At 38.1% G+C, this 25873-nt stretch overlaps 1 protein-coding gene across 1 annotated transcript in view; it reads right to left on the bottom strand.

Annotated features, from left to right (window-relative positions):
• The window catches only part of rnf167 (ring finger protein 167), a 65378-nt gene extending 39747 nt beyond the window's left edge, over positions 1–25631 (bottom strand). The window contains exons 1-4 of the mRNA XM_039747200.1: positions 25424–25631; positions 13113–13201; positions 5248–5368; positions 4834–4917 (exon numbers count right to left, since the gene is read on the bottom strand). Of these exons, the coding sequence (XP_039603134.1) occupies positions 4834–4917; positions 5248–5361 (198 nt within the window). The 5' untranslated portion in view covers positions 5362–5368; positions 13113–13201; positions 25424–25631. The remainder of the gene's footprint in view (positions 1–4833; positions 4918–5247; positions 5369–13112; positions 13202–25423) is intronic.
• Positions 25632–25873: the final 242 nt, after the last annotated feature.

Here is a 25873-nt window from a genome sequence, read left to right as displayed (position 1 = left end):
TTTCCTGGTACACCGATTACATTGATCAGCGCTTCCCGATTCATTTTACCCTCGCACCCCCTTGGTTTGAGAAGAAGTATGAAAAAATATGAGGTTAACACAGAAAAACAGATCACCAATTCAAGCTTTATGAATAATCGATTTGCCATCAATAATTGTTTTGGTAAAGCCATACTCAGTGTAATCCTCCTTCCATTTTATAATTTATCTGCCACTAGCCATGATTAAATGAGCGGTAAAAAAGTAAGAGCGAAGCGAGGGTGACTTATTCAGGCAGGCATATATACTGTATGACAGCAACACTAATGACAATGTCAAAAATGTTTCCTTTTCTTTTTCATTACTTCTTTAACACACTACTTCTTCTCTGCTGCGAAGCGCGGTTATTTTGCTAGTACAGTGGAACCTCGGTTTGTGAGCATAATTCGTTCTGGAAACATGCTTGCAATCCAAAGCACTCGTATATCAAAGCAAATTTCCCCATAAGAAATAATGGAAACTCAGATGATTCATTCCACAACCCAAAACTATTCATATAAAAATGATTAATACAAAATATAAAGTAAAATACATAATACAAATTAACCTGCACTTTACCGTAAAGAATCATGGCTGGTGTGAGTTTCTAAACTCATGTGGGATTCCACCCAACGGGACAACACGCGGAAGAGCGTCCCAAAGCAATCGCAGTCTCCCAGCGCTGTAGCAGTTCGCTGTATAAGCGCATCCAAAAAGATCACAGACATGCTATAAGCGCCTGTCGTCAATGGGTCATACAAGGAACATTATAAAGATCCTGGTACGATAAATAACATCGCTGTTGCGGTCTCAAGCTGAATAAAGCTGGTGTTAAAGTACTGAGACTTTCGTGCTTCGTGTTTTGGGGAGCAAGACGGAGACTCGCACTTCACAGCGCGCACACACACACACACAGTCACAATGCTGTAGTAAACAGATGTGACTATATGAGTGAGGCACACAGACTCAGATGGAGAACAGTAGACTATTGCCAGAGAGAGAGAGAAAGAGAGAGACACGCTGGACGGGCGAGCGAGATAGATAAGGAGAGTGAGAGAGATGCGCTGGGCGAGCGAGATAAGGAGAGAGAGAGAGAGAGAGAGAGCTCTCTGGGCGAGCAAGCGAGATAAGGAGAGAGAGAGACAGACATGCTGGACGAGCGAGAGACGCGCTGGGCAAGTGAGATGAGAGAGAGAGAGAGAGAGAGAGAGAGAGAGAGAGAGAGAGAGAGATGCGCTGGGCGAGCGAGCGAGATAAGAAGAAAGAGAAGAACCATCAGCTCAGTTGTGATCACATAACGCTCAGCAGACAAAGTGTATCCATACTACTCGTATTGCAAGACATCGCTCGTTTATCAAGTCAAAATGTATTAAAAATTTTTGCTCGTCTTGCAGAACACTCTTAAACCGAGGTTCCACTGTATGTATGTATGTATGTGTATATATATATATATATATATATATATATACACACACACACACACACACACACACAGTATGTATATATAAGAAACAGCATACAGCAACATGCGGGGACTGGCAGGAACACTCAATAAAACTGAATAAAAAGAAAATCAAGTGACGGTGAGATACGAAGAAGGCAGCTTCGCCAGCATTTGTGTGTCAGAACCCTTTGGGGTTCATTAGTATGCATCGTGGTACACTGCAGAGCTATAGCGCGTCTTTATGTGAAAACAGCCGTGTCTGATGGGGTTGTATGGATTGATTCTGAACGCGACTGAGAGAATGAAAAGTGAATTTAAAAAAAAAAACAAAAAAAACAGAGCTAACCTTTACAAGGATCATAAATTACACCGGCTGTTACAGACTGAAATCAAATGTATGCTTTTATTCTAAAATAGTAAGACTAAGAGCAGTTTATTTCTCAAAACGGAGTGGTGCAGGTTCGAACTCGCAACCTTTTGATTCCCAGTCGGCAACTGATTCTATTGCGCCACGGAGGCAGTCATAATAAATTGGTGTCAATGTCGCATGTTAAGGCGGCTTTTTGTTTCTGCAGTTATATTTTTGAATAAAAGTGCAATTGTTGTGTTATATTTGTACCTTTTGTGAAAATGTTTCTTTGATATTTGGACTTCAGGCTTCATACAATATATAGTTTATGCCTACATTTTGTCATCTACTACTAGAATATAAAAAACGTTTCTGTTTTAACAATGTGTTTACACAGATTACTGTAGAAACGGAACAGACATGAAATGCGTGTGTTCCAAATAACGATCTATTATTTCCACTCTAAAACTCCACTTCACTCCCAGATACTCAATCAAGGCATGAGCTGAGAGAAGTCTGTGCACGTTCTAAGTTGGTGGGAGGATGGAATAGCCGGCTGCTTCTAGCTCCTCTTTATCAGCACATTTAGAGGACAAAGGACGCTGGCGGAGAGGTATGAAGGGATTTAAGAAGCGATTTAAGGTGGGACGGATTTACAAGTTTTTTCATAGGCTCTGGTAATTCTAGTGTTAATTTGAGAAAAGTCTTGAGGTTGCTGCCATGTCTAAGTTAAACAAAAAAAGTCCAACTTACTGTCAATGAGGAGATACTGGATCAGATGCCCCTTGCTCTTGAGTGAGCGGATGTTCAGTGGACCGAAATTGACAGTGATGCTGTCGCCTTTGGCAGCAGTGGTAGCCAACCGAGTTAGGCTGGGCAACACGCTGTTGTCAGCATTCCAATCTGTGTTACGTGGAGGGTGCCGAGAGCTGGACCAGAAGGAGTTAGTTCCTTTCGAGGTGTCCATTTGAAATCTCCAACGAGGGAGAAATGTGATGTCCAGGTTGAAATGCAACACAGACAGCAGAGGCACAGACTGGTGGAGACGCAATCGAAGAAGCTCAGCAGCCGAGTACTGGAGCAGGCCCGTCACAGGTTGGATAGCGAGCGACAGGAGACACCAAACATAAACTAGGTGAACATCCTACCAGTCCAGATTGTAGGCGAGGCCACAAGCAGCTCAGGCATCCAGAGAACAAACCAGGTAAGTTTCGAAATGGGGATAGGCTGAAGCTAATGCATACACAGCCATGCACGGATATCAGCAATAATGGCAATATCACCATCAAAATCACCAGTCATAGCTAAAATCAACAGTCTAGTTATCGGTGAGCAATGGCGACCAGTCCCGCCAGCATTCACTCAAACCGGAAGATGAAGAAGAGAGCAAGTCTAAACTAGCAAATTGGTGATAGAAGTTTATAATTCGGCACAAACCAAATTGATTGACATGCTAACACCACCGAACCCTAACCTTAAAATCACTAACCCCTAACATTAAGTGACTCCTTTGCTATCCATACTAACTGCTGACCTTAACTTCTGTACAAAAACTGCGGTCACATGTGGTGACATTTGGTTGAAACACTATGGAGAAATTTGGCTGTGCTCTCTGCAGTTGGATGTTACTGGGTTTAGGAGTAGTGCACTGTGAAAGTTGAGAGAAGGCAGTCTGGTCACTGTGTCACACACAGCAGATATAATTTTGGTAAACTGCCACTGCAGTACTGAAAGACTCCGAATGCCCAGGATTTCTCGCTCTTTTCATTGACGTTTTAAGTAGCTCATTATCCTTAAAATAATCGCTCACTGTGGCCACACAAGTTGGAATTCTTGTGTTACTTTGGCAGGTGCACTCCTTTTAAATGTGATCCCCTGAAGCACTCATTTGCATGATGGAAACTGTGGGTACAATATTTTTCATTCATCATCCATTTTCCTAACATGCTTATCCTGGGCAGGGTCACGGGGCAGCTGGAGTCTACCCGTTGGGTATTATATTTTCTATAACCTATGCAGTAAGATTCAGATGCAAGACAAGGAAAGGGACAGCATGGTGATTCTTGTTTGGCCTTGTCAGCAGTCCCTGAATTGGGGACCCTCTCCACCCACCCAATTTCAAATACTAATATACAAGTGCTTGGACCTCCAAGGAGGAGACCCCTGCACCTGCCCTCACTCACTGACCTTTACATAAAAGTAACAAGGAACAAGACCTGATTAAACGGAATACTACCAGTAATTTGGTTTCACTTCAAGCACTGCTTGTGGGAAAAGACAAATGTAATTGCACTGTTTAGATGAGATAATAAATCTAAAAAATAGTGATTACACGATATATTAAACCGGTGCCTGGCATTGGTTTTTTTTTATATAAAGCCAGTACTTTTATTCTCCAGCAAGGTCCCACAATACTGATATGGACTTTTAAGACATCGCACAGCTTTTATTATGAGGGCACACAGATCCCATCACACCATGCATTTCGCACTTTGTCTATATTTCTGTATAAATTTTCAGATGGTTTAAGAAAATGCAAATTAATTATTTTTTAGATGCTGGGGACAACATCCCAATGTACAATTAGTATTATACTAAATATCAAATTCAACAGTCTTCAAGAACACAGTCTATAAACCAATTTTGCAGTTATGTGCAATGCACATTTTTTAAATCTAATTTTAAATTAGAAGGCACAGATTGCACTATACACGTCTAAAGGTCTTGCTCAACACAAATGTAAGAATTGTGTTAGTTCAGTGAAATAATGGTATAGATAGCTAGGATCAAGCAACATAATGGAGAAGAGTCCTCATCTACCTCTTCTGTGCACTACTTAACAATTGTGATGCATTCATTCTTTTAGTGAGCTTAAAAAAAATGACTATTGTACAATTTCATAAACTATTCTATACTAAGAAAGCTAAAATGCACCAACACTAGCAGGAGCAAGGAAAATTACAACTCTTCTCTTAGCATGACAACATTCTAGTGAATAATTCGATTAAATGTTATAGCCTACTTTTAAGCCATCCTTTGGCAGCTGATTCCCAAACATAGCAGGCAAGTCGTCAAATATCATTGTGGTATTGTTGTTGTTGGAATACTGCAAAAGAAAAGATTCCAGTCAAAAGTGGCCAGGGACAGCTCAAATTTTAAACTAATGACCACTTAGTTCATTTTTGAAAAAGTTATCAATAAGGCCTTCATTTTGTTAAGACCTTATTAAGCGTGTTCAGTCTGTTTGAATATTACATTCAATAAAGAAGCTTGTCACAATTAAAAGTATATCTAATGGCTGATACCACACGTACACTGCAATGATGAAAAAGCAAAAATACAATCACTTGAAAACTTAAGCTGAATACAAAGCTATTCATTTGTCAAGCGCTTACAAATAAAAATTCTCATGAATTAAGAGTGAGAAAATACTTACTGCATAGATAAAAGCTCCAACATAAGGGAGAGGTCCCAGCAAGCATGGAACCAAGAAAACACTGCATAGATAGACACTGAGAGCTGCCAAAGACTGCATTATCCCTGGGGACATCGGTGACCTTCCAAAGAGAATGTGTAAAAATTAATGTGACAACAAAACAAAAAAAAAAATACTGCTTGTAACAACCAAAAATAATCAGTCTGGTTTAAAAGTTTCCATCAAATAATTACACAATGAACATTGAATCTATATGTAAAAAGGGGTTAATACAATCATTGGAAGACACATACTTAAAAATAATGTTTTTTCTTCAAAATGACCATTTAATTGAGGTATTTAACCAATTATAAAAGTCACCATGCTACAAATCACAGCTGCTTTCTTGTAACTAAGAGTCCTTGTATTCTTGCCTTAAAAAATTTCCCTCCACTTCACCTTCCAAAACACTTGTTACAGAAATATTCTTGGGTCTTGTGAGTTCACCTACAAATTAATCTGAAATATTTCAGGCCTTATAACTGAAATTTAGATTATGGTGTGGCTAAAATATCCAGTATTTGTCAGATTCAGTTTCTTTAAATACAATGCCTGTTTTTCTCCAAATGTTACCCTTTTTGTTGGAATGTTCGTAAGAGCATTAGACATTTGACAAACAGGGTTTGTTTATTTAGCTAATAATATCTAAGCTGTCCCAAAATCTCATACAGATACTTCTTAAAGGTTATCAAGGTTTCTGCCTCAACTATGCATCTTGGTAGTTTATTTCAGAATCCCACAACTCTTGGCATAAACAAGATCTTTCTGGCTTCAGTCCTAAATGCACTTGCCCTTAACCTTCACTGGAGTCCTTGAGTTCGTGAATCACTCTTAATTTGAAATAATTCTGCTGGATCCACTTTATCAATGCCTTTAAAATTCTGAAGACCTGAAGCGGGCCTCTATACAGTCTCCTTTGATCAAGACTAAACTGCCTTAATTCTATGAATAACAGAGTATGACATGTCCTTGAGTTCTACGATATCCCAGATGCGGCCTCGCTAGTTCATTATTATAGCCTAAGCATAATGTATGTACAACTATTTTTAAATAGCTTCCTTGTGCATTTTTTACCTGATGAAAATGCTGCGTCAACATAAATCCTTAAATGCTTTTCCAAAGTTGCTTCCTTTAGGACAGTGCGCCTCCTCATGTATTTATTCCTTTTGCCCATGTATGACTTTGCACATTTTTTACATTAAACTGCATTCAATTTTTGTTTCCTCAGTTGACAGCATTTTAAATTGCTTCTCACAACTGTTATACAAAGATCATTTTGTACAAAAAGCTCTGTATAGTGAACCTGTCGACCAGTATTCCAGTGTTAGCTTAATCTTTCTTCAGCCTAACAGCAGTGAAGTGTGTTCAGTTTTGTATGTTACAAACAATTCTATCGGTGATTTCTCCACGTCTACTAGATATTGACTTGGCATCACTAAGAATGGTAAATTAACAGGAACTTGATGTTCACAGCAGTAGAAACTGCAAGATGGAAGAATTTTGATATTCTTTTATAACCATTTCCAGTTTATGATAAAAAACAGGATTTTGGAAACTAGGCACATTATCCTCCAAAATTAGCAGGGTTAGATTTATTCCACCCATTTATTATCTTCACGTGCTTAATTTAAAGCCCAACAAGGCAATTAGGCTTTTGAGACTTTCCCAAATAAATCCATATAAGGCTGCTTAATTAAATATCCGTCTATGCCACAGTCACCATTTTATCCTCTGTAACCTGTAAACTTTAGCAGATGAACAGTAACTGTGCATTATAGTCTTAGTGAACTAAGTATATTAACATCCAGTGGTTGTTTTGTGAGCTTCTTTCATTGGCAGAAACAATTTTTTCCTCCAAGGTCACTAACAACTGTGTTTGTGAACAGTTTTATTTTCCCTAAATATCTGGTTTACTTATCTAAAGCAAAACACCTATTATTAACAAAGTGGAAGACAAAATGAAAATTATGCACTACTATCCTATGAAAAGGACACGTTTGAAATGGGTGCATGTAGAAAAGAAAGCCAGCAATACCAAGGGCATGTACTTCAGTTTTATGTAGCCCGTAAGCTTCATTTAAATGTATGAAGTTACAAATTTACTTTCCAGTAGCCACCACATGAACATAACCTCAATTAAGTCAAATCACAGATCTAGTCTCTTACAACCTCAGCATGTGTTTTGATAGACCCGATCTTCAGTAAATTTAGAACTGCAGTCTGATTGCATGTGTTGAAAGACTGATGAGCCTGATTAGGTGCTTGGCTTGCTCTGATTGACTGGTTATTCAGTGAATTGTTTACATGAATTGTGTTACACATGTACTTGTACTCATTATTCTGTGCATAAGATTCTGTATTACTGACAACAAACGCCTAAGAGTGACTACCATAGCGTGCACAATTTCATCCATGATGCACAGTATTTCATGTATTTAAGATTATAACCAAATTCTTACCTCATGCAAATCACTCCAGGGTGTAACTTGGTGCTACACCAACACCAATCTTTTTAAAGAGCCTCAGTATGGTTGCTTTGGTCCACACTAGGGTGCGACTGGCATCTTTATATTTACGAACGAACTGGACTTTCATGGAATTCGTACCAAAGTTAAAAAATATTTGGTGAACTAGTTATGAAAACACCAATCTTCACAGCAGGAGGTATGAGTGAATTAAACCACACCCCCAACCGCACAGGCAATTATTGATATTTTGAAATAATGATATGAATATTTTAAGACATTGCACAGCTCTATTGCATATTATTTAAAAGACATCAACCTACACTGAAGGTGTGTGAACTAATTAAATAGAAGGGAAAGGCGCAGCTCCCCAAAGTGAAATAAAAATGATACAAATATTGTATAAGTTTAGAAAGTGAACTGTTGCTGATCTGCTACTGAGCATGCAACAGGGACCATGGAGTGCTATATAGTTTCTGTAGTGCACGAAGAGGTAGACTGTGCCACAAACCTCAAGGACAGAGCAAGACTAAAGTTTGCTCCACACAGAGTTTCTTAGTGGTACTGTGTAATGTACAACAGACTGAACGTGCATTATGGTTTTTATCTATACCTGCTTTTTTATGTGCAGTTTCAGACTATAATTAATATCTTAACTGTTATCTGTTACACAATAAATTAGTTCCTTTCCAAGTTCTTAGTTATTTAAATTAGTGTTTTTCAACCTTTATTACTTTGGGACCCAGTTCCACCTTTTCAATTTCACTGTTGACCCATGGGCTGGTGGTGTAAAGAGCATAATTAGAAGAGCAGGGCTGGTGTAGCAGTCTCCTCTTGTGAAACAAACACGATTAAAAACAGATGGAAAATACTGCCATGATACCGGACGAGGCTGGGGGATGGTTAGGTTTTCAACGCTGGTTATAAACAGGGAAAGAATATTGTGCAATGCTGCTGTTTGTTTCGCCAGGTGGGCTGGCTGATTTTCTGAGTTGCTTTTCTCCTTTCAAAGGATACTATCGATAATGAGTTTATTAGAATATTTGGTCATTGCAAAAGAACCACCTCTTTCAACCCTCACAAACATATGCAGTTTTTAATATCTGGAAAAAATTTGGAATTAACTTGCTTAGAGATCTTTATATAGACAACGTCTTTGCATCCTATGAACAATTACAGTCCAAATTTAACATTCCAGCTACAAATTTCTTTCACTATCTTCAAATCAGGAACTTTGTTAAACAGAACCTTCCAGATTTTCCTCATCTTGCACCCTCATCCACGCTGGAAAAATTATTGCTCAATTTCAAGGAGTTAGACTCCATCTCTACAATATATAAAATCCTTTTACAATCCCTTCCTTTTAAAGATCCAAGAGGACACTGGGAAAATGACCTCTCAATTAATATATCAGAAAAGGAGTGGAAAGTAGCAATGCAGAGAATTCACTCAAGCTCCATATGCGCAAAGCATACAATTATACAACTCAAAATTATATATCGAGCACATCTGTCTCGACTAAAACTCTCCAAAATGTTTCCAGGGCATGATCCAACCTGCGAACGTTGCAACCAAGCCCCAGCCTCACTAGGTCACATGTTCTGGGCCTGCACCAAATTAACATTATTCTGGACAAAAAATTTTAATTACCTCTCAGACAGCCTTGGACTCACAATCCCTCCTAACCCATTAACAGCTGTGTTTGGGGTTGTTCCAGAGGGGCTTAAAGTGGAGAAAGACAAACAAATTGTGATTGCATTCACTACACTGTTGGCACGCAGACTTATTCTGATAAACTGGAAGAACCCAAACTCTCCTCTTTTAAGTCAGTGGGAAACCGATGTGTTATACTATTTGAAATTGGAAAAAATCAAATACTCAGTTAGAGGATCTGTGCAGACTTTTTTCAAAACATGGCAGGATCTAATCAGTAATATTTTGAAATGAGTTTATAAAGCACAGAGAATTTGTTGATTTAGGTATTTTTTACAAGCCTTAAATTTTACACCGTTTGGCTTGCTCTTTCTCTCAAGGGTGGGGATCGATCTGTTCTTAGCATAATTCTTTTTTGTAAAACTTGATTGCTATGTATTGATTGTAATAAAATTAATAAATAAAAAAAAAAAGAATATTTGGTCATTTTGTATTCATTTTTCTCTTTTAGTTAATTTTTGAGTACCACTATATTGTGTACACTTTCAAAAATGTTATTTTTAAGAAAACTGTATAACGTTATATGTTTTTAACTTCAAGGTATTGTAAAGTACTGATAAAAAGCACATATTTAATATAGTGTACTAAACACATAATTGCAATCTATTATCACTGTTATTTTTAAATACGGCTCATTTTAACAAAAATATTTAACAAATAAAAAAAATTGATAACTGATTGCAGGATGAAGTAAAAAAAAAAAAGTGAAATGCTCAAACATTCATATCAGTTAACTTAGTCACCTAACACACTTGAATGTAATGCCATGCATACATTTTCTAGCTTGTTGCAGATTGTTAGCACATGCTGATGGCTTAACAGTAATTCCCGTGTTATTTGTAAAGACCCCACTTTTAAATATGTTGCGTGGCTTTGCATGCTTCAATTTTCCAACTAGCCATTCACTTCTTGAATCCTCATAAGTCAGTTTTAATCGGTGCAGAGAGCAGGAGTGAACTCCATTAGCATCAAGTGAAAATTACGGCAGGTATACTTAAATATCAGTTATAATTTTGGCTGGTTGTATACTTCAGAGCACTGTTGTGCCGAAATGTGAACTGTCTCTAGTCTGAGGTTACTTGCTCTCTGGGGGAGGCTTTCTTCAATGACCTCTCTGTATTTGGCTGCATTCACCCTTCATGCGAGTCTAAACCAGTCTCTTTGTCCTTGCTGTTGAGAAGCACCTTCATGATGCTGCCACTACCATGCTTCACTGTAGAGATGGTAATCAGGTAGTTGATGAGTAGTGCCTGGTCTTCGCCAGTTAGTGTCTAGAGTTCTTCCCAAAAAAGAAGGATTTTTGTCTCATCAGACCAGAGAATCTTTTTCCTCTTACTTTAAATGCTGTTTGGCAAAGACAAATCAGGGTTTGTCATTAAGGGTGAGCTAATGGTCCATGCTCATCCATTGCTGATTGGCCAGACATGTCGTGAATGTAAATACACATTGTTGATTGGCTTTAAATATTTGCAGGAATTTCCTTCAAGTGCTAAACTGCAGCTGCTGCTTTTTTTGTAATCTTGCAAACCTCTCTGGAAATTTATTAGGCACTCATAGTCGCAGTAGGAGTTGCTCGAGATTTCTATACTTAGCTAGTTAGCAGGAGTGCACTGTAGTGGAGGCGAGGCAACCCGATTAGTGTGTCATGCACAAAGTTTGAATGGAGAGAGTATATGCACGTATATTTGCAGCATTGCACCGCTGAAAGAAACGGAGGGCTGAGCTCATTTAGACTCCCTGCAACCAATGATGGAAGTCAGAGAAGGTTGCGGGAGTTGGAAAGGTCAATGAGTAATGAACAGGACTGAAACGAGCAAAAGTTTGCAAATCATGATTGTGGGACCTTGTGCTTTAGGGCCAAATGAAACACTAGAGCTGCATTCTGGGCATTCTTCATGACCATAAGAATGAACAAGTGGCAGTCAGCGGTGTAAACACTTACAGCTCATTTGTCTTCTTACTGTAACATTGCTTAAAGACACTATTCTTTTTTTAATCTTTATTGCAATCTTAAAGAATAAATCTCTTTTTTATTATTTCCATAATGCATGCCATCCTGCTTTCTCCTCTAGCTCCTCCAGCCACACAGAGGATCACTACAATAGGAATGCAATTGTAGTGTGTACTGTACATGAAATAATAAGTCAAAAATAAGCTGATTACATTATATATAAATGCTTCACATTTTTTTTTTTTTAATTCAGTGCCATCTTCCTGCATGCATATTGTACATACTACAAGCTTGCAAAACCAACCAGCACTCAGGTTTATGGCCTGTTTTGAGAAGAAAAGGAAATATGCACTATAGCCAAGCCACAGATAGGTACACTTTTCTCTATAATGCACGCTGAGACGCTTTTTTGCTGAGAAGATGGCGTAAAGAGAACAACTGAGGATGTTACGTTTGAGTAAGTAAATGTAATTAGCAATTTCAACTTTAAAAAAAAAAAAAATGAATCGTATGATGAGGCAGATCTCCTTTTAAGAGTTTCATGGCCATATGACATAATGATTTGGAATGGTATCCTACATTGCTGATGCCTTCAAATGAGGATATGAAACTTTAAGACATCAGCACAGCTCTAGCTGTTAAACGCTTTTTACTCAATAGTGGCTGCTCTACAATAAAACCCTGATTATTTCACAATTATCAAGGCCATTGAGCTACTGCGAACACTCATAGCTTTACAAATGGTTTTATACCCTTGCCTCCACTTATGCCTCAGCACAATTTGATTATTGAGATCTAAAGACAGTTCCTGGGACTTTGTGGTTTGGTTTTAACCAAGCATGCAGTGTGAATTGTGGGATATTATATACATAAGTGTGTGTCTTTCTAAATGAAGTTGACTCTATTCAGTTTGCTACTTGTGGACTCCAATCAATTGCAAGGCACATCAAAGATAATTAAAGCAAACAGGATGCACCTGACCACAATTTGGAGTACCACAGCATATACATAAAGGAAAGATTTCAGTTTTTGATTTTTAATAAATTTGCAAAACTTTCTGAGAACAAGTTTCACTTTGTCATTATTATAGTGTAGACTAATAGACAAAATTGTCACATTTATTGATTTAAAATTAAATCTGCAACACAATAAAATGTGTAGAAAGTGAAGGGGTCTGAATCCACTGTAGATACAAGAGACTCGCTCACTGGCCGTTTTCTCAGACTGAAAGGTAAACTAACTGGTCGAAACTGCTTTTATTAAGGAAAATTATACTCTTGTCATTCCACTGGACTGTATGGTCACTGACAATATTAATAGATTATCCAATCAAAAATAATAAAAAAGATGGCGCTTGGAAGTGGTGAATGAACGAAAGATTTTAAAATGTTTACAGTTTACATGTTTACAGTACTGACTGAAGAAGTTTGTATAGTGTACTTTATTCTGTAAAATAATAAACATTCAAATTAATTTAAAACTTGGACATCTTTAGCACTAAGGGTCTCAAACTTTAACCCACTTGCAATTTTAGATAATGCCTCATTTGTCTCAGCATTTAAATCAAGACTAGAGTCCTTTGTTTAGCATAGCACACCCCTAAATAAAATCTGGTTTGGATATTCACACTATAAAGCCACTAGCATTTGTTACTGCACATGCTTCCCAGCTGTAGTTGGGCATAAAACACATTTTACCTCAAATGCAGACACTGAGTTGATGTTCCAGATGCTTGGTCATCTGTCTGGCAATGGTGCCAAATGTCTGCTAGACTTCAAGCGAACCACTGCATAATAAGAAAGAAGAGAAAATATGGCAATTGGTTTCAATGAACTTAAGGAATATTCTTATAACGCCACCATGCTTTTGTTATATTACTTTAAATTACTCATAACAATGAATAAGTCATCCATATTATTTATCATGTTTCAAAGTAAATACCACAGCAAATCAAGGTATTTCTGTGTCTAAGAGTAAAGTAAAAAATTGTACAAGTCTTTAAAACAACCTTATTTAAGTGTATTTTATTAGTTTGAAGGCTACACTGGCTGCATATTTAGATGCAAATGTTTCTTGTGGTATTCTGGAAAACAAACACACAAGGCAAACACTGTTGTTCCCTTCATCAGCTACTGTGCAAGATTTGAGAACAACACATATGAATTTATCAAAATCTGGGAACCATATACAGTTTGTTAAAGATCTTTTCTAGAAAACATATATGCGATAGTGCTGGGAGGTATACCGGTTCATACCAAAAATCGTTTTTTATTTTTGTTATGATATGGATTTTTCTTATACCGGAACACCGGTTTAAATAGCCTAAACAACATTCGGAATGTGGCGCAGCAGGAAACTGTTTAAGTGGGGACCTTTTTCACTGCTGTACTGCTAAACAGGCATGCAACTGAGTACATGCGTTAGTGGAGGTACTGAGCAGTAAGAATTGACAGATAACATTCCTAAACGGAAGATGTAGCAGACGATAAAGTTGAACATGATGACACAGAAGAACTTTTGACGAAAAAAGGTGCAGTGTCTGTTGTCTGAAGATACTTTGGTTTTAAAAGTTGGGATGTGGACCATTATGTTCAAATGTGTGAATACTGTTTCTATACTACTGGAGAATACTGCAAGCCAAGTTGTACTTGTTTTATTTTTTTTTCAATACTGTGTAATGTACCTGGTTACTGTGTTATAGTGCGACGATGCCGGTCCCCTACAGACTCCCTCTTCCCACTTGGGAGTCTGTTGAACCAACACCGTTGATAGTTATGACCGAGATGAGCTGAGAAATCTCACTGAAGCCAGGGGATAGAGGATAGTGCTCAAGTGATTTTGTTAAAAAAAGTCAAAAGTAAAACCAAAAGTGTCTATTGTGCAGTGTTCAGAAAAATACAGTACCCAAATAAATAGCAAATCCATAAAACCAGTGAAACGTGGGGATAAAATCCATATTAAATAAATCTTTTAAAATAGATGTTTAAATGCGGTCTCTCTCCTCGCCTGATCGCAGCACACCACCTTCTTTCTTCATGGCTCATCCTTTACGGGCGTTGCTGGCACAAACTGCTTTCTGCCAACTCCCGTCTTGGCTGCCGCCATACTGCGCAGCCAGACCGTCCGAGGTCGGCACACCTCCCGTCTTCCTTCGCGCTCACTCAGTCGCTCCTCAGATCCACTGGGAGGTCTTATATTTCACTCGCCCCACTCTACACGCTTAGTCTGTGGGATGAAATAGCCCCTAGATCACCTCAGCCTGTTCTCCCTCAAGGAGCCCCAGCTCGTGCTGCCTTCACCTTCCTGGTGTCTGTATCGTCTCCTATGACTGCCTTTTCCCTTCTTTAACCTCCTTGTGTTCTATCTTTTCTGTTTTGCTTCCCCCTATCCTGCCGGCCCATAAATATACATTTCCATGGGAGCAGCGCCTTATTCACATGCCGCAGTAAGCCAATGAAGCAATAGAGAACGATCGGGTGCGGCTCACCCCAATCAACTCTCTTGTGGTCGTGCAATCTCGTTTTGAAGTAATATTATTATTACTGAAGGTTGCACTACTATTTATTTTATTATCATTTATTAGTTTAAATATTTTACAGTTTAATGATGGTAAAGTTGTTTAAAAAGTCACTTTAACGTGTCAGTGAACAGAGATTGTTAACATAAACAGAAAGTGTAGTTGGTTTACAAAAAATATTTACTATTTATTCCTTTTCTAAGACATGTTCAGCGCAATACAACTTTTGACAAGCACTTTTGGATATTTTACTAAGTCTAAATGCCTCTTTGGATGGTTGCCAATATGTTGTCAAAATTTGAGTTTAAGTTGTTTGCAAAATTTGTTCAATAAAAAGGTTCTATATTTTGACTGCAACTGTCAAGCAATGCAATTCCTTCTCTTCATTAGTGCCCCCCTCCTTAAAAACTATTAATTTATGGGGCCATGCAAACTTGTATTAATACTTTTGTGCACATTAAAATGTTTTTTGTACAATTCTCATGACAGTGTAATAGGTTATTCTTAGCCAGTCTACTGCAGTGGAAAATCTGGTTAACATCCACTCATTCATAGGAAAAAAATACAGTTAATACCGTGAAACTGGTATAATTTTGAAAAAATACTGTGATATAAAATTTCGGTCATACCGCCCAGCACTAGGTCCATGCTTTCATGGTGTTGTTGCCAAATTCTGACCCCAGCAGCAGAATGATGCAGCAGAAATCAAGACTCCTCAGACCAGGCAACATTTTTGTTTAATCTTCTATTGTCCAATTTTGGTGAGACTGTGCAAACTATAGCCTCAGTTGCCTGTTCTTAGCTGACCCAGGTTGGTCTCCTGCTGATGTGGCCCATCTGCTTAAAGGTTCGAAGTGTTGCACGTTCAAAGATGCTCCTCTGCAGATCTCCGGTGTAACAAGTGGTTATTTAAGTTACTGTTGCCTTTCTATCAGCTCGAAAAAGTCTGGCCATTCCCCTCTGACCTCAAGAAGGAATTTTCACACAGAGATCAGCAACTCACTGCATATTTTCCCTGTTTCAGACTGTTCTCTCTAAACCCTAGAGACTGCTGTGCATGGAAATCCCAGAAGATCGGCAGTTTCTGAAATACTCAGACCAGCCTGTCTGGCACCAACAGCCATGCCACGTTCAAAGTCACTTAAATCACCTTTCTTCTCCATTCTGATGTTCTGTTTGAACTTTAGCAGGTCATCTTGACAATGGCTACATGCCTAAATGCACTGTGTTGCTGCCATGTGATAGTCTGATTAGATATTTGTGTTAACAAGTAGATGAACAGGTGTACCTAATAAAGTGGCAGATGAGTGTATATGTCTCTGTTAACACAGTATATGTCATATTTATAAGGAGATGTATGTGCCTTGTTCTTCAAAGCACTGAAACACTAGATATATTTTATTTTGGTACTAACAAATGGAGCAACCAATGTAAGAAAGCCAAACACCCACTTTGTCTAAATCTTGCTCTCAAAGTTTTCTTACTACAACTATTGTTAGCACTGACAGGTCTTCGAGATCCCACCATCCGATATGCTTAGTTGTGAATGAGAGCAGGGTGAACAACCAAGACCCCCTCCTTGACACCTCAGCCCATGACAATGACTTGTTCATGCTGGTTAGAAAATGGATGTATGCCAAGACTGACAAACATCTGAAGAAGTTCCCATTACAGGGAATGAACACAAATCTTCCATTCTTTTGACAGGTATGATTATATCACTCTCGAAGCATACAAAAATCTGTTTCTGAACTAATTCCAAAGCTTCACTCACCAACCCCCGGGTTTGGTCCTGTGGAAATACAATTTAAAGTGTGTATTTTTTTAATGCGAATTGTTACATACGCATTATGTTCAGTTTTTAGTTTAGAACTTAGTGTCTTACAGTGTGATAATGCAACGTATAACTGGCCGTGAGTGAATATCGTTCCTTTGTCTCTTTTAAATAAACTGACATTTTCAAATGTTTGTCCTTGTGACTTGTTAATTGTCATTGCAAAAGCCACTCACAGGAAAGTGTGAACGTTTTAATACGAATGGCATATTCCCGTTTCGAGTTCATTCAATATAACTAAGACTTTCTGATAAAACAATCTACTTACAAAAGTGGGAATATCCAGAGCCGATGTAGCCGGCAGCATTGTTCTCAAGAAGCTGCGGATTTCTAGCGATTGTAGATTGCACATCATTGTACTAAAGAAATCTGGCCGACTGATAGTTCTGGCTGCATCATGATACAACAATGATGATGATGGTGGTAACAGGATTGCTTTACCTATTTTGAATTGGTCAGACCTATTGATATTTGAATTGTGAACGTGATCAATGAGACCTTGCATATGTTCCGTTCTAAGTTTAGCGTGATTCAATTTAATAAACAAGAGACGATTTGGTGCGACTTTTAGCCGAAATATTATGTGAGTGTTATTTGTTTTTCTGAATGTGTTTGTATCATATTGTATGACCATCCTGTTTCGCCATCTGGGAAAAGCAAAGGAAAAAAGAGTACAGGGTCAGCATGTGGCGATGTATTTGACATACAAGATGAATCATGCTTTGCCTTTGTATATACACGAATATCTACTCTGTCTTTGATATCTCCATTTTTTGAAAGTATCGCTGACAATTCCTCACATGTGGGTTTATTATAAATGTGACTGATCTTTCAGATTCAGACATCCAAGATAACTACTTTGTCCATGTTTTGTTGATAACTTTCATGTTAAGTGCGATACTTTTGGATGTATGGATTTGTATCCATTAATTACTGTATAATTACTATTACGTCAGATCGTTTAACTCTTTCGCATTTATGTTGCATCGTTTCTCCATGATCATAAATATACACCCGACCAATTTGTGGTTTTTTCGAAATTAAACTTGTCGTAATTGTAATTGATTCTCATAGCGTATGGTACTTTTCCCTGATGGCAACACGAATTAGACGATCTACAAGTCTTCTGACATATCACCTATATCATATATTTGATCTTTTTGCTATTCCGTTATTTCCCCTAGTAATAATTTCCGTTTGCACGAATATGATCTGTACTCTGTTGTCGGACATCTTCGAATTGTAGTACAGTACAATCCCTCTTAACCGGCCACCTCATGACTAGACCCATGCCCGGTTGCTGTTTTGGCTGGTTAATCTGACGCATACCCATTTTCATGTAGAAAAATATTTCTAAGGTATGTACTGTACCTCTTTGACATTCCTGAAGAAACCATATCCACAAGGCTTCATCGCACACTGTTTTTTTTTCTCGTACAACGACTGAACAGTGTGGTGTAGTGGGTCCACAGCGCAAGTCAAAAAGGCCACTTTTTAAATAAATAATTGGCACACTTGCTGCTTAGCGAGGGGGCGTGGTACGTGTGGCCAATCTTTTCTGGGGAATTCGTGATGATGAAGAAATGGGTTGCTCCAGCTGAACGATCACAGAGCTGGAGTGACCGGTATTGAAGACGACTGGCCATCTAAAGGCAGCGGCAGTTATGGAGGTTTTGGGCTGGTTTAGCACAAGTGTGAGCACCCTGGCCGCTGGAGAAAGAACCCAAGTCTCGGTCCGGATGGAGCCCGATGTAGCCAGGGATCGGAGGGCTACCGGACCAGTGTGGAAGGCAGCTGCACCTGCAGCTAGGGTGACTCCCCTGTTGCAAAGCCCGATGGAAGAAGCAGGGGAGTCGCCAGGTAGAAAGAAGAAGGCACCATGCTTTGCATTTTAAGAGACTGCTTCCAGCCATTGTTTTAACCTTGTTTGCGTTGTTTTTAAAAGACTTGTTTTTTTACTAATGGATTTTAACCTTCACTAATTCACTTGTTTTAATGGATTATTTAAAGAAGACTTTTGATACACTGCACTGAACATGCTTCCAACAGATGTTAGTATGATGTGACTTGATCGTGTCGCAGGAAGTGAAAGTGTTTCTCTGTCTTTCTTTCAGATCACATCTCATCGCATAATAGAGAGTCCTTTGTTGCACATAGTTTTAACAAGAAACTTGTTTTTTTGATAAATAAAACACAATTACTTGGATTATCTGACTTTGCTTTTGATAGCCTGCTGGAGACAGACATATGTTATAGTTTAAACAGGTAATTGTTATCTGTGTCGTGGACCATAGTGTTACTAGGGCATGTTGCTGCTTGCCTAGCTTTTATTCACATACTGGACAATGTGGCTGAATTTTTGATGGCTGTATACATTGTATGTTTGTGTAGATAAGCATCTGTGCTCAACATCAGTACTGAAAACATATTCATTTTGCTAAAACATTTAAATAAGCACCATGCAATTTAGGGTCAATGTTCCTTATACTTCTCATTTTTATGAAGGCTGCTGCGTGTACAGGAAAAAAAAAAAAATCACATCTTTTAAATTATGTTGTTAGGGAACAGACTCCTAAAAATTCATTCATGCATTTTTAATCATATTTGCAAAATACAACATTCATTTGCTGTTTAAACCTATCTGTAACTGGGAAAACTTGCTCTCTTTACTGAGAGGGATTACTAAATCTATACTAATAAAAGGCAAAGCCCTCACTGACTGACTGACTCACTGACTCATCACTAATTCTCCAACTTCCCTTGTAGGTAGAAGGCTGAAATTTGGCAGGCTTCTTCCTTACAGCTTACTTAAAAAAGTTAAGAAGGTTTCATTTCGTAATTCTACACGCAACGGTCATAACGGTCGACAATGTCCGCCATGTTGAACTTTCTTATTCATGGCCCCATCTTCATGAAATTTGCTTCCTGCTTCCCTGCGCTAACTGAAACCGATGTACATACTTTTTTCAGTGGTATGACGCCACTGTCAGCCGCCATATTGAATTTTCCAACGTCACTAATTCTCCAACTTCCCATATAGGTAGAAGGCTGAAATTTGGTACTTAATTCGGTGGAATGATGCCACTGTCGGCCGCCATATTGAACTTTTCAACAGTCTTTGTTACTTATGGGCCCAACTTCAAGAAATTTGGTACGCGGGTTCCCAACGCTAACTGAATCCTACTTACGTACATATATACGTCCATAGCCTGCAGCTCGGTCACCGTGTGAGGCGGCATTGGGTCCCTCATCCCAACGCCTCCCACGTTGTTGGCTGCCTTCCTATATAAGGCAGTCCGTCACTCCAGCCTCTACATTCCCTTCCTTGCTTCGCTACGGGATTCACGCCTCCCTGCTGATAACTACAGCCTTTTTATTTAATCCACGGCTTCTCCGCTGTTTTATTGTTCATTTATTACGATTATAGTTATTGTGTAGGTATTTTAGACTTACTGTACATTGTTCAGATACCCATTTCCTTTATCATTCCAACCGTACCCGCATTAACATGTCTATCAAGGTGATCATCATCGATCAAACAACTGTCATTTACCGAGTGATTTTCATGCCCGGAGATGGCACCTACCTTTTCCATTCTCTTTGGTACATATTGCACGGCCATATCAGGTTCACTCTTGATATCTGGAGGAACATTACGTCTTATGTATTGAATGACTGGGACAGGTTCAAGGTGTGGACTGATGGTACAGGAGATAATTATACTACACAGGAGCACTATAAGATTCACCTATGCATCTGCATGTGAGTTGATGGCTGCCGCTAAATTGTTTGGTTATCGCTTTCAAGTGTACCGAAATGGCCAAATATTTTACACCTTTGGACAACCGCCAATGCCTCTTAAACATCTTAGATTCACAGGTGATGATTTCAGTAGTGGACACTTTGATGTTTATGAATGTTTAAACTCTCAAAAGCTGGATGTGAAGTTATCAATGAAACTGGCTGTATACTTACAACATTTGACAGATGCTGAATGTCACTTCAACACGAGTCCTACAAATACTGTCGTAATTGAAACAAACCATGAAACTCAAACCGATTATTAAAGCAGCAATCCAAGCTGTGAGATTTGAGACAAGATTGCTTTTCACATGGCCAACTGTACATTGCATGCTTAAGAGTAAGCTCAGCACACAGCTTGTTCAAATTATAACCGGAGGGCCGAACTCAAAATGTGGTATACAAAGAGATCCTTAACAAATAATTATTGGTATATTTTCCTTCAGTTTAAAAAGGTTTAATTTTCTTCTTAATAAAACTTTTAGGGCAGTACTTCGCCGCTGCAAAGCGCGGGTATTTTGCTAGTATAACAGTAATCACCACTTTTCACAATTAGAATAACATGGCAGCTGTTATCACAATCTTGATTACTTTATTTTTCGCTCCATAAGACGCACTTTTTTTCCCCCCAAATGAAGGGTGGAAATGTCTGCTCATCACTCGTCCAATATAGTCCCTACAGTGAAGCATGGCGGTGGCAGCATCATGCTGTGTATTATTTGTGTATGTATTATTTACACCAAACACAGCTAACCTACTATCGAAATATCATAATGTTCCACATAATTAAATGCACAATAATTAACAATCAAAACAAACAAGATGTTTGCTTTTTCTGTTAAGTGTAACAATGCAACTACAGTGATGAAGGAATGTACATTTCTTTGTAAATGTTAGCGTGTCCCTGGTCAATTCCTTAAACAAAAAATAGGTAACATATCCGTAGGGCTGAAAGGCTGCAAAAACTAATCATCGTAATCAATAACAACTGGTTGTTAAAAATGTTTGCAACAATAACTTTCACTTACTAGTTAATTATGTCATTAAGCGCGGTATGTTGTGCTGCGCAATTGTGTCACTTCTTTATTGAGTTTTGAACATATCTGAAAAAAGGCAGATAGTAAGCAAGTGCCAAAAAAGACGAGTGCGATCTAAGACTTCCAGAGTTTGGGACCACTTTACTCTGACAATGGTGATTATTGTGCTGAACTACTTTCAAACCTTTACTGCAGATTTACAAAAAAAAAACAACCAGGAGTGAAGGCTACAAAGTTTTTTATTTCTATTTATTTTCAATGTATTATTATAGAAATGTTACATAAAAAAACTAAAGTTTGTTTAAAATATCCACAATTAGTTAATTTTTTTAAATACATTTCTGAAAATGTTATACAAACCTGTTTATCTGGTGAAAAGTTCCACTTCATTCTTAATTGCAAATATTTTTTTTTAACAATTCAACTAATCTAAAAAAATAATCATCAGATACATTTGTACATTTTAATGCATACTTTTTGTTTCTGTGGGCTAGAAAATTGAAGAATGTTTGCTACAAAAAATTTCTGTCAGAAGACATCAGACTAAGACTAGGGAAGGTAGGGAAGGAGTAATCGCAGACGTAACATCTGTTATCTGTGACTAAATATTAATGTATTTAGTCTACTGCTGTTTAACAACATGTAATATTATGATAATGAAATTCAATGAAACTTTAAGATTCACTGTCTCTTCAACTGAAGTAAAGACAATCATTTAGCCTCTCAATGAGGTGCAAAGTAAAAAAGTATGATTATGTGGACCTATTTTGCACCTTTCTTAGCCTCAGAATTTGGAATAGCTTTTTCCATTGAAACAAAACACATGGTAATATGCTTTATTGTTAAAGTAATAGAAAAATATGTTCTGGATTTCAACATACAAATTAATTCAGGAAACAGATAAAAGAGCAAATTATGCATTTGCAAGTCAGTCCAGCATTAAAACAGTGTCAGGTGTTATCAGGTTTAAGCCAGCTGTCCACTAAGCACACAATGGCCCGTGAGATGTTAAGTGCCACTGAACATTATGTCTCACATAGCAAAGGCCTTTGACAGACTGGTCTTGGACTATTGTACAAGAACCCTCTTGTGGTAAACCACCTGGACCCATTGTAGTTTGCTTATCGGACAAAGACTGGAATAGTGGATGCAATTATCCATCTGCTCCACAAGGCTTATTCTCACCTGGACAAAACCGGCAACACTGTGAGGATTATGTCTTTTGATTTCTCCAGCCATCCCTGGTTAAGGGGTAAACTCAGAGATATGCAGGTGGATGAGCCTACAATGTATTGGGTAATGGACTACCAGGCAAATTACAGTTTGTGAGACTCAAGAACTATGTTTCTGATACAGATGTAAGCAACACTGGAACTCCACAAGGGACACTACTGTCTCCTTTTCTCCTTACACCTCCAAATACAAATATAACACCAGGTCATGTCACTTGCAGAAATTCTCAGATGATTCTGTACTTATGGAGTGTACTGACAAAGGGGATGAGACAAAGTATAGGAGTCAGATTGGTGAACTTTGTTTCTTGGTGCAAAGAGAACTGTCTGCATCGTCAAATCAGCAAAACTAAGGAGCTGGTTATTGACTTTCGCCATTAATCTGTAAAAGCCAGTGCAATTTTATACATTGTGGTGTGCTGGGCTGGTAACAGCACTTTAAGAGAGGCTCGCCAAATCAACAAGTTAATTAAAAGGGCAAGCTCAGTTATAGGACACACTCTGGACCACCTAGAGGTAGTAGTGAAGGAGGGTATTAAAACAAAACTGAGTGCCATTATGAACAATACTGCACATCCTCACTGTGACACACTAACACTGTGCACTTTCAGCCAACAAATTATTCAGAAGTGTATCAAAACTTCTGCTGGGGCTCCTTTATACCAACAGCAATATATCTGCATAATGGCTCACTGTGACAGCGAAGTCAGAAGTTTTCTCTCTTTTTAATTTACTTGTTTTATAGTCATTCTGCTGTGTATTCAGATCAAAGTGTGTGTGTATCTATATTTATTTAGTTAGTTATTTACCTATTTATGTATTTATTTTTTAAAAGCTTTTGTGAAAAGCCAAATTTGCCCCTTGAGACAAACAAAGTTCTATCTATCTCTGTGCCCATGGATAAGAATGACCAACTAAAATGGGATTTTCAAAGAAAACGCTCTTAAACACTAATAAGAATGGAGATACTGTATAATCAAGTTAGAAACATATCTAAATATTTATTTTGTTTAAAAAGGGACATCATCACCTAGCTGAAAATATATTGTGGGTTAAATAAGTACCAACACCAACTATATTTGAAGATGCATTAAATGTCAGTGTCACAAAGTAAGAAGTCAGTACGGCCCTGTATTATATAAAAAACCTAAATCTGCATTCCAGAAGAAGAGCTCTCATTTGAAATTTAGTTGGAAAAAGGGGACTTACCTTTGAGTGGCTTACTGTTACGACTAAAATAATAAAAGTGAGCATAAGTTTTAAACTGCAATATTCAATAAGGCATAAGAAAAAAATTATATAAATAAAATGTAAAACTTTATTCAGTACTTAATAAAGCCAAAGAATTAGTTTACTTAAATAAAAGTAGTGAAACTCCACCCTGCAGATGGCAGCAATAGACTACTGAGTGTATTCGCGTCAGAGTTTGACAGAAAGAAAAAAAAAATAATAGTAATCAGTTTTGAAGACGATTTCCAAAAGAGAAAAACTAGAGGGAACTGAAGACAAATTTTTGCAACGAAATTTCTTAAAATCAAATGTCTGGATTTTTGGGAAACAAAAACTTCGGCAATGCATTAGTTTGAAGCTGCATTTCCCAAAATTAAATTAATAACAAAAAGAATCTCAAAACAAAAGGATATTACCGCCGCTGTAAAATGAGTTGTTCAGTCTACATACTCACAAACTAAACTTGGATAATGTCGCCGTGCCATTTACCCGTAAAACTATTATTTTCAAAGTATATCCCGTACTTGCTCAAGAGACAGCACGGACTACTGTCTATATGCCTGATATTTTACCATTTGATAAAGCCACTACACTTCTGATGTTAAAAATGTACGTTTTCTCTGACAGTTTTAACGAGTGGCATTAAATTTGAGTTGGGCATCTCGACTTAACTCTGCACCCATGTCCTTACCAAGGTGTATTTAGGAAACACACCAAAAAATACAAATGTTAATCAGCTCCTTGCCATATTTGGATGCTGTATGTCAGTCGGCATTAAGTGTCACTTGGCAGTGACCAATAACCCACACTGTAATAAAGGTCTTGATTTTGACATAATGCCAAAAAAAGCATTTGGGATATTCAGTGGTCAGGAAAAACAAAAGTAACCGCATTCTTTACAGAAATTCAACCACAGATCAAAGTCCATCGAACTTGTTACGTACCAACATACAACCTTTGGCACGGTGTATTCTAGATTTCAACAAACATAAAAAAAATGAACCGGTACACGTGTCAACACACTCGAGGCAGACAGCGGTGTACTGTGGTTACGACTGGAAAACAAACGTACAACAAACTTCAAAAAAGAGAGACACATTTTTTGATAAGATTGAGAAGAATCAAGTGTATGTGTTCAACATTTCCCCCGTATGTGTGAATACCGAGAGTGGCAAAAGCGAAGCTGTTGACACCAGCGTACACTATATCCAAGCTTAAACATACAATTTGTAATTTTCACCAACAACGCTAAAATACGCACACACTTAAACAAACATGGGCCTTGATTAAATCTTACTCGAGAGCAACACTGACTTATCGACACACAAATCTAGGATTTCACTCCTTCGTCACTTACCCGCCGACTGTTCCTTTGGCAGATACGTGAAGTCCTTTCCCGGGACGAAAAGTAAAACAGTGGACTACCGGCTCCTTACGCTCGGCAATTTTTTCGGATTCGCCTTGCAATACATCCACAGATTCACAGTAGCATATCAACCACACCTCTGCTCGCCCAGTGTTTACGACGAATATGTCACAAACTAATATGGCAGTCAGCAGTAGTCTCGCGAGAACGCGCGAGATTAACGCCTTTTTTCTTTATTCTTTTCGTTTTCTTCATTATTATTATGGTGGTTGACACACTAACGTAAGGTGCATTACCGCCACCAACTGGACTGGAGTGTGATGCAAAATATGTAGGACGAAAAAAAGTCACTTCACTTTTCACATTACTGGATTCAGCACTGTCAGGTGTAAATACTGCAATGCACTCTTATGAATTCGGGAATTCATAGTTTCGTACCTT

The sequence above is a fragment of the Polypterus senegalus genome, chromosome 3 (genome assembly GCF_016835505.1).
Source record: "Polypterus senegalus isolate Bchr_013 chromosome 3, ASM1683550v1, whole genome shotgun sequence".
NCBI classification, from domain to species: domain Eukaryota; kingdom Metazoa; phylum Chordata; class Cladistia; order Polypteriformes; family Polypteridae; genus Polypterus; species Polypterus senegalus.
Note: the sequence above shows the minus strand (reverse complement) of the source record. Positions and strands in the feature narration are given on the sequence as shown.